The sequence below is a fragment of the Sturnira hondurensis genome, unplaced genomic scaffold, assembly GCF_014824575.4.
Source record: "Sturnira hondurensis isolate 20B ecotype Veracruz unplaced genomic scaffold, ASM1482457v3 Scaffold0008640, whole genome shotgun sequence".
NCBI lineage: Eukaryota > Metazoa > Chordata > Mammalia > Chiroptera > Phyllostomidae > Sturnira > Sturnira hondurensis.
Window position 1 is genome coordinate 20,527,901 of NW_028081271.1, and position 14,965 is coordinate 20,542,865.

The following is a 14,965-nucleotide window of genomic DNA, read 5'->3' on the forward strand; positions in this document are numbered from 1 at the left end:
GAAAGCCCAGGGCCTGTGCACCCAGGGGACAGTTTCAGACCACATCAGAGCACTACCACCCTGCCACTGCACAGCTGATCCTCCACAGGAGGAGGAGGTGGATGGTCAGTGGTCACAGCCAGTCCTTGCAACTGACTGTCCTGAGTAAATCCCTCCCATTTACATGCCACCAGCAACCAAGGCTAAACTATAAGAGGAGGGTATACTCACCCCACACAAAGGGCACACCTCAACTACCCAGCTTGGGTGAAAGGGGAGGTGGTGCCACTGGACCCCACAGGACACCTACTATATTAGGACAGCTAACAAGACAGGTAGTCATAGCAGCTGTACCTAATACATAGAAATAAACACGGGGAGGCTGCCAAAGTGAGGAGACAAAAAAACATGGCCCAAATGAAAGAACAAATCATAATTCCAGAAAATGAACTAAACAAAATGGAGATAAGCAGTCTATCAAATGCAGAGTGCAAAACACTGGTTATAAAAATGCTCAAGAAACTTAGTGAGGACCTAAACAGCATAAGAACAGATCCAATTAGAAATGAAAGATACACTAATTGAAAAAAGAACAGTTTATAGGGAAACAACAGTAGACTGAATGAAGCCAAGAACCAAATCATAATTTGGAACATAAGGAAGAAAAAAACAACTATTCAGAGCAACAAGAAGAAAAACGAATTTTTAAAAATGAGGATGATGTAAACAGCCTCTGGGACAACCTCATTGTTCTAACATTCAGATTATAGATGTGCCAAAAGGAGAAGAGAAAGAGCAAACAATTAGAAATCTATTTTAAAAAATAATGAAAGAAAACTTCCCTAATTTGGTGAAGGAAATAGACATGCAAGTCCAGGAAGCACAGAGAATCCCAAATAAGATGGAAGCAAAGAAGCCCACTCCAAGACACATCATAATTAAAATGCCAAAAGTTAAAGCTAAAGAGACAATCTTAAAAGCAGAAAGAGAAAAGAAGCTAGTTCCTACAGGAAAGTACTGTCAGCTGATTTCTTAAAATAAAGGGAAGCATCGTCCAGTGAGAGATCTCCAGGATGAAACTTCACAAACAACTGTTGATACATTTGGTCAGTTACAGCACTTTCTCCATACACTGTACTCTTTTTTTGTGTGCGTTTCAGTTGTGTTTTTACCTTTCTCAAAATAAAAAAACATAATATGCCAAAAATGTTGCTTATTTTCTTTCATCATCAATATTAAAATGGCTTCACAAAAATTAATGAATTTTGATGTTTTTTTTAAATGCACACTGATATGACAGCTGTCACAATACAATCTAACACAATTGTTTCTAATGAATTTCAAGAAAGTTAAGTGCCACTAGAGCCAACTTATGGAAAGAAACAAATGAACTTTTTGGTCAACCCAATGCATTTATCAATTGAAAACTCAGTATTGTTAAGATGACAACTCAGCACATACACTCAGAGACCACACCAATGCAAGTACAAGGGATGAAATCAACTGAGGAAGGTCTATGATTTTACCAGTTCCAATTTCATGGTTTTGATATTGTACTACAGATAAATATAATAAAATGTTACCATTAGGGGAAACCAACTAAAGGATACAAGGGTCCTCTATGTTCTCTATACATTATTTTTGCAACTTCTGGTGAATCTATAATGAGTTCAGAATAAAAAGATACAAAGACGAAATGAAGACTAAACGATTGCAAATATAGTGGAAAATTTTGAACAGATGCATCACACAGGAGGATACACACATTGACAAGAAAACTTGAAAAGTGCTCAAAATAATTACAAATTAGATGAATGCAAATTAAAACAAAAATAACTTACAACTATAATGGCTAAGATAAAACAGACTGACAATACCAAGCAGTACCACATTGTGGAGAAACAAGGACTCTTGGATTGTGCTAGGGTGGATATAAAACTGCACAGTCACTTTGGAAAACAACTTGTCAGTTTATCAAAAATGGTTCATATGAACTTATATGACTCAGCAATAATAATCCTATCTATCTATCTACCGGAACTAACAGCAAGGCCTTGACATTATACAAGCTGACTTGCATTCAGTGCCAGACCATGGTGCTCACCTGTTGAACATAGGAAATTACAAGAAGATTAACCTAAGGTAAAGTTCTTCTGTGACCATGGTGGATCATGTCTGAACATAGGGAGACAAGAAATACATGTTGTCCAAGCAATAAAATGATCAAACATCCCTCTCATCCAGTTTATAGGAGTGACTGTTGTTTTGCTACCAATTGCAACTTCACCTTCACTCTATCTAGTTTTCCTTCTTCATCTATAAGATTTATTAAGATACCTGATCACAGTATCCCCTTTACTTTCTGAAGCTATCCAGCTCAGAGAAAAGATGTGCTTCCAAAATCCCTGCTGAAAATCACTTAACACAAGCTCAAGTCCTATAACAAATCTCTAAAACTCTGCAACTAAGATGTTTCACAGAATCTCAGAGTGTGAAGTCTCACTGTCTGCAAGATGTAAGAAACCCAACTTGTTCAACTACAGTTTCATTCCTGATGGTCTTTGGCTAGAAGGCACTGACAAATAGAGCCATCTCTCTCTCTCTCTCTCTCCCTCTCTCTTTCACATACACACACACACACACACACACACACACACACACACACACTGAAGGCTTTGGGATGTAAACAGAAAGGAAGAATTATATGGTAATTGAGCCTTAATCATGGAAACTGCATATGGGATATTGTGTATTGTGGCTTTTAAAAATATTCTGAGAACACATTCAATCTTCTTATCTTGAATAATCAAAAGACAGAGTTAGAAGATGGGCCTAAATGTCAATTTTGTGATTGGAAATTAAGAGGCACTGAGCCATAAAATGTGCATATAAACTTCACCCTTAATCCTGGCTGACCACTGAACTAAGCATGTATAGTGAGGACTCCAAGGAATTCATAAAATGCATCTGAGGAGACAAGTAAATGAACACTGTTTTCAGCTGTTGTTGTGCTAAATCCCTTCATATCAAGATACGTAGACTTTCATTCTGAAATGCATAAATGAATGCAATGTTTCCCTTATATATTATTCATAGCATCTAATATAAAATTGCTAAGCATAGGCAGGAGCAAATAAATCACTAGATACTAATATCAAAATGATCCAGATATTGTAATTATCAGAGAATTAATTTTTAGCAACGAATATGAAAATTTCCAGTGATTTAAAGGAGCATATAGTCACAATAGTTAGACGGTTTCCTTTAGTCAGTATATGCTGTAGCAATTGGAAACAAACTTCTGTGTATTCTGGGTTTGAGCATATGAAAAAGCAACTTACAAATGTACTAAGATGTTCTTTCTGGTGTGCATACTATGAGTCAGTCCCATTCTAAGTACTTTTCATAGACGATCGAAATTCCACACTGGCACCAGACTAATGATGTTAGTAAAATTGTTATTTATACTTTATATATGAGAACAGTAAAAGGTATATCCAGTGCAGAGCAATGTAGTTGGGATTTGAAAGCATGATGTCTGGCTGCAGAGTACATGTTCTTAAACACAGTGCTTTACTACCTAGACAGTAAAAATTCATGTGTTTTCATTTCACCACTATAAGAATGGTCATCCTTTATAAAATTAAAGTGACAGCAAGCAAAATAAAATCGGTCCTTATAACTAGTGGATAATTAATTTACTTATGTGTATGTTAAACAGTCTCTGGAAAGATATAAGGGGTAATTTAGATATGTGAGAAGAAAAAATCACAGGTATTCTGTATGTCAGACATTTATAATTTGACTAAATACAGTCTCAACTTCATGGCCAGGTGATATTGTTATTATGCATAAACTCATCTGGTGGTACTTTCAAATTTAAGGCAATAGACTTCCTCAGATATATTTTCTAAAACATACTTGGGTTCACACTTCTTGTATCCTGAATCACTTGTACCACAGTTCCCAGATTCATCAGCCATAGAATTAAGGTGTTCAAAACACTCTTGAGGAGCCCCACTTATATCTGAAAAAGAAGTGTGGTTAGTAATATTGAACTATATTAATTTAACATCATTGACAAATACAGTTAACAATTTAAAATAGATTAAAATCTACTGCACAAAATAAGATCATAACATATACTGAAAATAAAAACTAGGTTTAAGATCACACAAAACCACTTTAATAAAATATTAAGTTGAAGGCACTGTGGTTACTAACCAGATACCTTAGATATAAATATGGTATGCAGTTTATCTTCTAATTTTCAGTAAGTCTAGAATATATAAGTATTTAAGAAACTTTAAAAATAATTGACTTCTTGGTCAATTATCTGTCTTTGCATAAATATCTTTTCAAGTCCAGCCACTTAGCTAATATTTTGCTTTTTTTCACCATAGTTTCCTCAGATCAAAAATCTTGAAGCCAACGTTGATTTATCTTCACATTCACTATCCAGTCCATGAACAGAATGTGTGTAATTCTCATAAAATCCAACCTATTTAAAGAGCAGTTTACTTATTATAACCCCCCATCACTAGTTCTAATCTAGTTGAAGGATTGAGTTAAAACTCTTAGAAAGATTTAACCACTGGATTGTCCTGCTGAGAAAAAAAATGACACACCAGAAAAAGAGCCCCAGTAGACACATCAGGATCTCAGCTGAAACTCCTACAGGTGGTAGTGAACTGAAAATATGCTGTTGACTTTGTTCAGAGTTCATTTGCAAACCTGGCATGGGTGAGAAGTCAAAATTGTAAGCTTGAGAAGCAAGCAGTTGCTGGTGGACATAAAATAAACCAAAGTTGAAGATCTTTCATAGCTAGAGTAACAAAATTAGAGACTCAAGGGGTTTCCACATGTAGCTTAGTCCCTCCTCAAGGCTTGTTTTGCTTCCAAACATGTAAAAAACAGAATAAAATATAAAGAAATGACCTCCATAAAGCAGTGCAGATTCTTCTGCAGTTTCTGTGTGCATGCCAAGGAGAGGAGTCTTAGTAAATATACCACCTCTCAGTTAAAAACCCTGGGGAGTTATGCCCTGGAAACAAGAGTGTACTGGATGTAGACTGAGCCTTATCTGAACTCTAACCTTAACAAAGATCAGCTTCTGATTTAATTAATTAGCTTCTTATTTCATGTACCTAACAGAAGAATAAGGTGCACAATAGTAATATCTATACAAGAGAAGCATCTAGACTGAAGACAGGTCTTCTCAAAGGCAAAAATTAAAGATGGAGAGAGTAAAAAAGTTTTAACAAGAAATATGTCTTTATATCTAAAAACCACCAAGAAAGAATGTAAAATAAAAGCACCTATCATTTTAAAATAATTGAGTAAAGGAACCATGGTACATATACTAAAACGCACATCTTAAAGGCTTACTATAATCCTTTCAAGACCTCAGAGGGTGGGTGCTACCTTCATGCTCTCACTGTGAAAAGCTCCAGAGTAGCAGTATCTTTCAGATGGTGCTCTGGTTTTCAGAGGGTGCTCCAGTCTGGAGGGTTGCTGCCCGGGAGACACCTCTAAATCATCTGGCTGTAATGACTAAGGGGTGCTTACAGTCCTGGGTGCCACAGGATAGTACTGATCAGAAAGATGGTTTTAGGCTGGCTACCACCCCCAGGACACTAAATAGACAGACAGCAGACTGAAACACATGCTCAGTCTCTCTGTGTAACAGGGGCTGAGACCTCTTGCTTGTACCGGACATTTGACCTTTTGTGAAGGATCTGGTTTGACATATATCCGGGGGCCTTCCAATGTTCTCTGCATTGAGGAAGGATAGAGGACATGATCTTTGAGCTCTTCTTCTTTGTCTCAGCTATCCAGTGTCTCCCAGAAAAGTGAATTACTCTCAAAATCATGTAAGCCAATTTCTTAATTTTGATAGGTAGATAGATAATAGATAACTATACATATACATATTCATATGTTGTTACATATACAAGAAAAGAAAATACAATCATTGTATTTCTACAGATTTTGTTTCTCTGGGGAAATTCTGGCTAATATAGTTAGTAGGACAAAGAGACCTGTGATATTTTAATATAGTTAGTAGGACAAAGAGACCTGTGATATTTTAATTGGGAATATTCTTATCCTTCCTCAGTGTCATGGTAGCCAAAAGCCAGCAGCCTTACAGCTAATGAAATGATGTAACCTATTTTGAACTTCTGTAAAAGCTCAATACTCCTGGGTATGCACCATACCCAGGGCACATAGTTGATTTTTGCCAAAATTTCAGTAATGGCTAGAACAAATAAACAGGACATCAGCAAGGAAATACAAAATTACAGCAACATTACAAATAAACCAGACATAATAGGTACCTATAGAACACTCTAACCAACAACACCAGAATACCTACTCTTCTCTATGCATTTGGATATTCTCCAAGATAGATCATATGTGAGGCCAAGCCATACAAATTATGCTCTCTGAATACAATAAAATTGAATTTAAATATCAATAATAAAATATGTAAGGAAAGTGCAAAATAACAAAAGCATCAAAACAAATCTAATGGGACACTGGAAAATACTTTGAGATGACTAAAAATGAAAACATGGCTTACAAAAATTCATGAGAAACTTTGAAAACAGTACTTACAAAGTTATAACTGTAAATATTTAAGCTAGGAAAGAAGATTTAAAATCAATAACCTAGCATTCTACCTGAAGATACTGAAAAAAGGAGAATTCTAAACATAAGGCAAACAGAAGGAAAAAATAAAAGGGATTATAGCAGAAATAATAACACAGAGAATAGACAATTGATAAAGAATATCAGTAAAAATAAAATTTGTTTCTTTGAAAACATCAACAAAATTGGTAAATTTTTATTATTAAGCAGAAAAAAATACCCCACACTAGAAGCCTGAGTGTGAAAGTCCTCAATGATGATTTCCACAAAAATTCAAACATTTAATTATGTGCATCAAGGATTCTTCCAAAAAATGTGAGTAGGAAATACTTCCTTAATCACTCAATGAGACTTGATACTAAAACAACCCAAAGACATTTCAATAAAGAAAAATTTGAGACTGTCCCTCACAAATGTAGATGTAAAAATCCTCAAGAAATCTACACTCTAATACCCAAATACAAATAAAATACTAATAAACTGAATTCTAGGGTATATAAAGAACATTATATACCATTACCAAGTGGGGTTTAATCCTGAAATGCAAGGATGGCTTAACACACACACACACACACACACACACACACACACACACACAATCACTGTCTTACACCAAAATAGCAGAATGAAAGGAAAAAAAACCCTCACGATGTAGCTTAACACACACACACACACACACACACACACAATCACGATGGCTTAACACACACACACACACACACACACACACACACACAATCACTGTCTTACACCAAAATAGCAGAATGAAAGGAAAAAAAACCCTCACGATGTAGTCATGTCAATTGACCCAGAAAAAGCATTTCACAAAATTCAGCACCTTTTAATGATAAAAACACTAAGCATACTAGGACTAGAAGGAAATCTACTATAATATATTCGATATTATATTGAATATAATAAAGACCATCTGTAGGAAACACACAATTGAAGTAATACTCAACAGTAAATGACTAAAAGGCTTTCCTCTATAAGGAACAGAACAGGGATACCAGCTTTCATTCCTTCTATTCAACACAGTATTGGAAGTCTTGATTGTCAGAGCAGTAGGCAAATAAAAGAAATAATATACATCTAAGCTGAAATAATACAAGTAAAATTATCTGTATTCACAGGATTATTCACAATAGCTAAGATATAGAAACAACCAAGTGGCTACTGATAGATGAAGGAATAAAGAAGATGTGGCATGTATATATGAGATATTGGTATAATGATGGAATATTAGTATAATAATGGAATATTATGGAATAATATGAAATATTATGCTACAACAAAAAGGAATAAAATCTTGCCATTTGAGACAATGTGTATGACATAGAGGGCATTATACTAACACAAGTAAGTCAAAGAGAATAAGACAAATACTGTACAATTGCAGTTATAACTGGAATTGAAAACAAATAAGCAAAACACAAACAGACTCATAAAAACATAGACTAAAGGTATGTTTACCAGAGGGAAGGAGGTAGGTATGGGGAATATAGTCAATAATATTGTGATGAGTTTGCAGAGTTACAGATGAAGGCTAGAATTAGTGGAGTGGTTACACTGAAAGATATAAAGATGTCAAACTTCTTTATAACTGATATAATATTATATAGCATTTATACTTCAATTAAAAATAACTATTAGAAGTAATATAGGATTTTAGCTAGGTTTCAGGATAAAGAATCAATATTTTAAATCAATTGATATTTATACTCTAGTAATGAACAATACAAAATTTAAGAAAAATACTATTGTAATAGCATCAAAAAGAATACAATGTAAAGAAATAAATTTAAGATAAGTACATTGATAATTACAAAACCATAAATATTTAATTAAAATAAATTAAATAAAATCCAAATATTAGAAAGACATCCCATTTTTCTGTATTACATGTCTTAATATAGTTAATATATTAGATGCCTTAATATAGTTAATATAACATTACACCTCAAATCAATATGCTGATTCAACACAGTCACTTTCAAAATTCCAACTTCCTTTTTTTGCAAAAATTAACAAGTTGATTCTAAAATTCAAGAAGTTTAAGAGACCCAGGATATCCAAATAATCTTTTAAAAGAAGAAAATTTTTGGATTACTTACATTTCCTGATTTCAAAACAAACTATGAAGCTACGGTAATCAAGACAGGGGTCTACTGTTTTAAGCATATGAACATATAGATCAATGGAATAGAATTAAGAGTCCAGAATTAACCCCTTATTTTCAGTCAAGTGATATTTTTTGGCAGAGATGCCAAGTCAGTAAAATGAGCAGATAATCATCTTTTCAATAATGATGCCGAGAGAACTTAATATCCATATTCTAGCTTCTAGTCAAGATAGAGACACAGGCAGACATGGCTCACCTCTTCTCACAACCATATCAAAATTGCAACTAAAATATAGAGCAACCATCAGTCAGGAATGTCAGAAATTGAGGTGAATGGAACTCTGACAACTACAAAATTGAAGAAACCACATTCAACCAGACTGGTAAAAGGGGTGTGGATATGAAATGGGCTGGCCCCACACCTTCAGGAATAAAAATTCAGGAAAGATAATCTCAGAGTAAGGAGTCCCAGCCCAAGGCAGGCCCCCAGCCCAGGGTTCCAGTGCCAGAAAGATAAGTTTCTACAACTTCTGGCTGCTAAAACTAGTGGGGATTGCGTTGGTGGACGAAATTGCTGTAGCCCTAAGAATTCCTCTTGGGGAGCCCACATATGGACTCACCTACTCAGACTCATTCCCTCTGAGCTCCAGCAATGGAGTGGCAACTTGAAGGGCACCAGTGATATACAGGGAGAGACTGAAGTGTCTGGCATCCGCCGGGCAAGCAAAGGCCATTGTCCCTTTGCTGAGCTAGTAAGCTGGTGCCAAATCTGAGCTAATACTAGCTAACACTGTGAAACTCACTATGGAGATCCACAGAGGCTCTACCCCACCCAACTTACAAGCTCACCTAAACTGTTTTCCCATAAGAATGGATGGTCTTGGCTCCTAACTCCTATTAAACAAGCAACAGATGGCTTCACTGAGCCCTAGTGGCAGCCAGGTAAGAGTCTCAGCTTGGCTTTGCTTGAGAGTCTCCAAACCCAGCACAATAGCAGCCATCTCAGATTGCTTTATAGTTCAGGCAGGGTGCCCCAGGCAAAACACAGGTGGGAGCTGATCTTGGCCTGCATCACCCAGGACACTCCAGGGCTAGCGCACCCAGCAGACATCAGAGTCCACATCAGAGTCCTATCACCTGCCCTTGCATAGCTGATCCTCCAAGGGGTAGGGGTATGTGGTCAGTGGTCACAAGCAGTCCTTGCAAATGACTGGCCTTGGTAAATACCTTGATCTGCCATTGATCTGCCAACAGCAACCAAGGCTCAACTACAAGAGGAGAGTATACTCAGACCACATGAGGGGCACACCTCAAATACACAGCTTGGATGATAGTGGAGGCTGTGTCCCTGGACCCCATAAGACACCTAATACAATAGGCCACACTACCAAGACACAGAGTCAAAGCAGCTTCTACCTAATACATAGAAACAAACACAGGGAGGCTGCCAAAATGAGGTGACAAAGAAAGATGGCCTAAATGAAAGAACAGATCAAAACCCTTGGGGAACCCACATATGGGTTCCAAGAGCTAAGTGAAATGGAATTAAGCAATCTATCAAATGCAGAGTTCAAAACAATGTTTGTAAGGATGCTCAAGGAACTTAGTGAGGACCTCAGCAACATAATAAAAAAAGACATAGTCAGAAAGGAAGGATACACTAATTAAAAAAAGAACAATTTACAGGGAAAGAACAGTGAAATGGATGAAGCTGAGAATCAAATGAATGATTTGGAACATAAGGAAGCAAAAAACAACCACGCAGAACAACGAGAAGAAAAAATAATTTTAAAAAAAGGTAGTGGGGAGGGGAAGATAGCGATGGAATAGGATGGAGTGGATTCCACTTCCCTCTACAAATGGGAGAAAAAACTGACCCATCTATGGAGGAACAGAGCAAACAGCCAACAGTACTCCAGCATATATGAAAATAAGAGACCAGAAATTGTAGCGGACACTGAAAAACCAGGTGGTAAGGAGACAGCTGCAGGACAGTAGGGTCCAAGGGACCAGCTTTGAGACAGGGGTGGGGCAGCTTTGAGACAGGAGCAGGGCAGCTTTGACCCAGGCTCGGTGCCCACCGGGTCTACCACCACGGACTCTTTGGGAGCTGTGGGCCTGCCACAGGGTCCTTGGGAGAGAGCCGGGTCATCAGCTCCCTCCTTCCCGGGCCAAGCAGGGTTTGGGCAACATCGGAGAGACCTGGTTGCTTGAGGTTGCAGAGAGGGGAATAAGGACAAAGAGGCAAACACAAGGGCCAAGATCACCTGCAGAGTCTGTGGTCACCAGCTTGGGAGAATTGAGAGCAATAGTGTCAGGCTCTGACCTCGATAGTGACCAGTCTCGCTGTAGAATTGGGCTATACTGAGCAGCAGGCTTGAGTGGGAGGAATTTCGCAAAAAGTGAACTGTTTGAAGGATTCTCCTGCAACAACCATTTGGCTTACTCCCCACTCAGCCTGGCACTGATCCCAAGGTTGGGCAGAAGGCTTTGCTTTCCCCCATAGCACTGGGAAGGGTTTGCGCCCAAACCCAAGGCACAGGCAGCCTGGCCAGCTAGCGTGCCTGCACCACAGCCCATGGCAATGACCCCCAAAGAGTCCTCTAAAGAGGACCTGAATCCCCTGCGTGGGGTGCTGGGGAGAGGCGCCAGACTAGCTCTTGGGAGAGTGCCCACAGGACTGGCAGAGTACACACCGGGAAGGGAAGAAGGACACATCAATTGCCCCCAAACCTGCTACAGACAGCAAGACCAGAAAAACCAGTTTGGCGAGTTTGAAACCAACAAGAGATGTTTTTCTTTTGTTGGTTTTTAAGTAATCTTTTTTAAAATTTTATTATTGTTTTATCTTTAAATACCTTTTTTCTCTTTCCTTCTTTCTTGTTTTATTCCTTCTTCCTTTCTTTCCAAACTTATTGCTTCTTCCTCCCTTCTCCTGCCTCCCCACCCCCACAAGTGAGACAAACAACTTGGAAGTGTGAAAAGACCAGAGTTGGACCCAAAGAGGGGGCATCCCAACAGTACAGAGAGAGAGAGATAAATTTCACTTTGCTATAGCAGAGAAACTACAAGTTGCTGCATATTTGTATTATTATTTTTTTCATTATTCTTACAACTTTTATTTTAGTAGTATCTTTGTATTCCTCCTCTTTCTGTATAGTCTTCCTTGCTTGGCTGGTTATATTGTATCGTTTGACAGATTTCTCCTGTTCTCTTTTTCACATTGCTAATTTCCTGTTCTTCCTTCCTTTAGCTCACTACTCAAAGTTCTATACCCCCTATTCCTGTTATCGAGATCACATAGATTCTGTCATATGATTGTTGCTCTAATATTATTGTAAATAATAGCTGTTCCATACAATTGTAAATACTTCACAGCACCCCTCCTTGGCCCACTTCACAGTTTCCTGAACTCTATTACTGTAGTGGTTAACTCTACTCTCTCACACACTACACCTATTTACTATCCTTTACTCTCACCTTACCTCAGAATCTGAGCTCCCACAACCTCACTGCTTTCTAGATCCAACTTCCAATCCTACCCTCCCCAACAAGAGTCTTATCTTCTGTCCATCCTTTCTTAAAAGTGGCTAGTTGGGTTGAAGATCACAGTTAACACTATACATAGCCTAAAGATCTGCTATCTCTTCTCTACTGGCTGCTACTGCAAATATCATAGAATACTCTCCTGCTGTCATAAACCATTTTGCCTTCCCTTCCAACTGCTCACACAAAAAAAGAGTAAGTGGAAGTGGTGAACACCAGGATACCCACTGGAAGAGGAAACCCAACAATAAAGGAACCACCAACAGATAACAACAGAAGAAGGTAAAGGAGGGAGTGGAAACTACACAAACCTCAATCAAAGACCTATCTGGAAATACAACTAAATAGTGGAGAAACTACCCAGTACAAACAATTGAACAAGAGCAAAAGAGAATCCTCAAAACCTTGTACACATGAAAGAACTAGCTTCAACACAACCTGCCCTCACCCGCAGAACAAATTAAAACAGATGATGGACAGAGGGGTCATCAGTTCACCCACTGGTGGAAAGGACCCACAAAAGAAAAACCCCCTAAGAACCAAAACCCAAAGACAAACACAGAGCCAATGTAAAGGACAGCCCAAGACCAGTGAGCTTGGGAGATCAAGGAGACTGCACCACTGAATCTCACAGGTATTATACCACAGATGTTCACACCATAAACCCAGGAAGCCAGAACAAGTAAATTTGAGAAGCTGAGGCTAACAAGAACAGTCTCACAAACAATGGGAAGACAAAGAAACAATCCCCAAACAAAAGGAAAGGAGGAAGCCTCAGAAAGATTGCTAGATGAAATAGGGGAAGTCAACTACCAAATATTGAATTCAAAGCACTGGTTATCAGGAAGTTCAAAGAGCTCACAAAGAGCTACCAGAAACTATACGGGAACTACAATGAACTCACTACAAACTATATCAACATGAAAAAAGGAAACAGAAACTATGAGCAAGGGACAAGAGGAAATGAAGAATACAATTTGAATGAAATTGTATTCTTCTGGCTGAATGAAATAAGCCAGGTGGTGAAAGACAAATACCATATGATCTCACCTTTAACAGAAACCTAAACAACAAAACAAACAAGCAAGCAAAATATAACCAAAGACACTGAAATACAGAACAGGCTGACAGTGACCAGAGGGGAGAGGGGAGGGAATTTCAGGGGGAAAGGGGAAGGATTTACAGGAACTAGCATAAAGGACACATGGACAAAAACTAGGGGGGTGGAAATGGGAGGGAGGTGGGGAGCAGTGGGGGGGTGGAGTGGGATGGAATAAAAGACAGAAAACTGTACTTGAATAACAATTAAATAAATAAAAAAAATGCAGATAGTTTAAATAACATCTGGGACAACTTCAAGAGGTGCAACATTCAGTTCATAGGGGTACCAGAAGGAGAAGAGAAAGAGCAAGAAATTGAAAATCTATCTGGAAAAATAGCGAAGGAAAACTTCCCTAATTTGGTGAAGGAAATAGACATGCAAGTCCAGGAAAAGCAGTGCATCGCAATTATGACAGATACAAAGAGATATCACTCCAAGATACATCATTATCAAAAGGCCAAAAGTTAAAGGTAAAGAGAGACTCTTAAAGGCAAAAGAAAAGAACTTAGTTATCAGAAGATTGCCAGATGGGAGGGGGGAAGGGAGAATGGGTGAATAGGTGAGGGGGTTAAGAAGTACAAATACATAGTTACAGAATAGCCATTGGGATGTAAAGTACAGTATAGGTAATGGAGTAGCCAAAGAACTCATACCTATGACTCATGCACATGAACAATGGTGGGGAGATTTCTTGAGGAAGTAGGGAGTGACAGGTGGAGAGGGTAAGAGGGCAAAATCAGGACAACTGTAATAGCATAATCAATAAAATATAATTTAAAGAAATATACACATTCTAAAGATTTAAGTTGGAGTGATTTCTCACACTATTCAAACAAACTGATGCAAAATGAATAACACACTGACATTTAAGAGTGAGAGCTATGCTATTCCCAAAAGAATAAAAAATTAAGTCAGGACCTTGGGTTAGGTCATTCTTTCTTACACCAAAATCCCAAGCACAAAAGAAAAAAGATAGGTAAATTGAACTACATTAAAATTAAAATTGTGCTTCAAGGAACACCATCGGGAAAGTGATGAAATAATCTATGAAATGAGAAAAACTATTTTCAAATATGAATTTGACAATAAACTTGAATGTAGAACATATTAAGAGCTCTTACAACTTAATAATAACAAGACAACCCAATTAAAACATAGGTAAAGAATATAAAGACTTCTTCAAAGAAGATGTACAAATGGTCGATAAGCACTTGGAAAAATGCTCATCATTATCAGCTAAGTTCAAATCAAAACCACAACAAGAGCCCACTTCGTAACCATTAGGTCATCCACAGAATAACTCAATATTCAAAGATATCAATTCAACTAAAATTAATTTATTAATCTGGTTCTTAAATGTTATTCAAGATCAGAGAGCCAAGTCAAGACATATGAAAAACAAAAAAGCTAAGTTGACTTGTCTTTGAGACAGTAAAATAATTGTAAATGAAGAGAAATTAAACAGAGTAGAATTGGCCTAGATAGAGAAAAATGACCAAGAGAACTAAAGAGAAAATTGAGAAAAATTCACACATTGAGGTTTAAAAAGAACCAACCAACTAACC

At 37.5% G+C, this 14,965-nt stretch overlaps 1 protein-coding gene across 1 annotated transcript in view; it reads right to left on the bottom strand.

Annotated features, from left to right (window-relative positions):
• ADAM2 (ADAM metallopeptidase domain 2) overlaps window positions 1-14,965 on the bottom strand; it is a 98,288-nt gene that overhangs the window by 26,023 nt on the left and 57,300 nt on the right. The window contains exon 14 of the mRNA XM_037055095.1: window positions 3,901-4,006. Coding sequence (XP_036910990.1) covers window positions 3,901-4,006 — 106 coding nt within the window. The remainder of the gene's footprint in view (window positions 1-3,900; window positions 4,007-14,965) is intronic.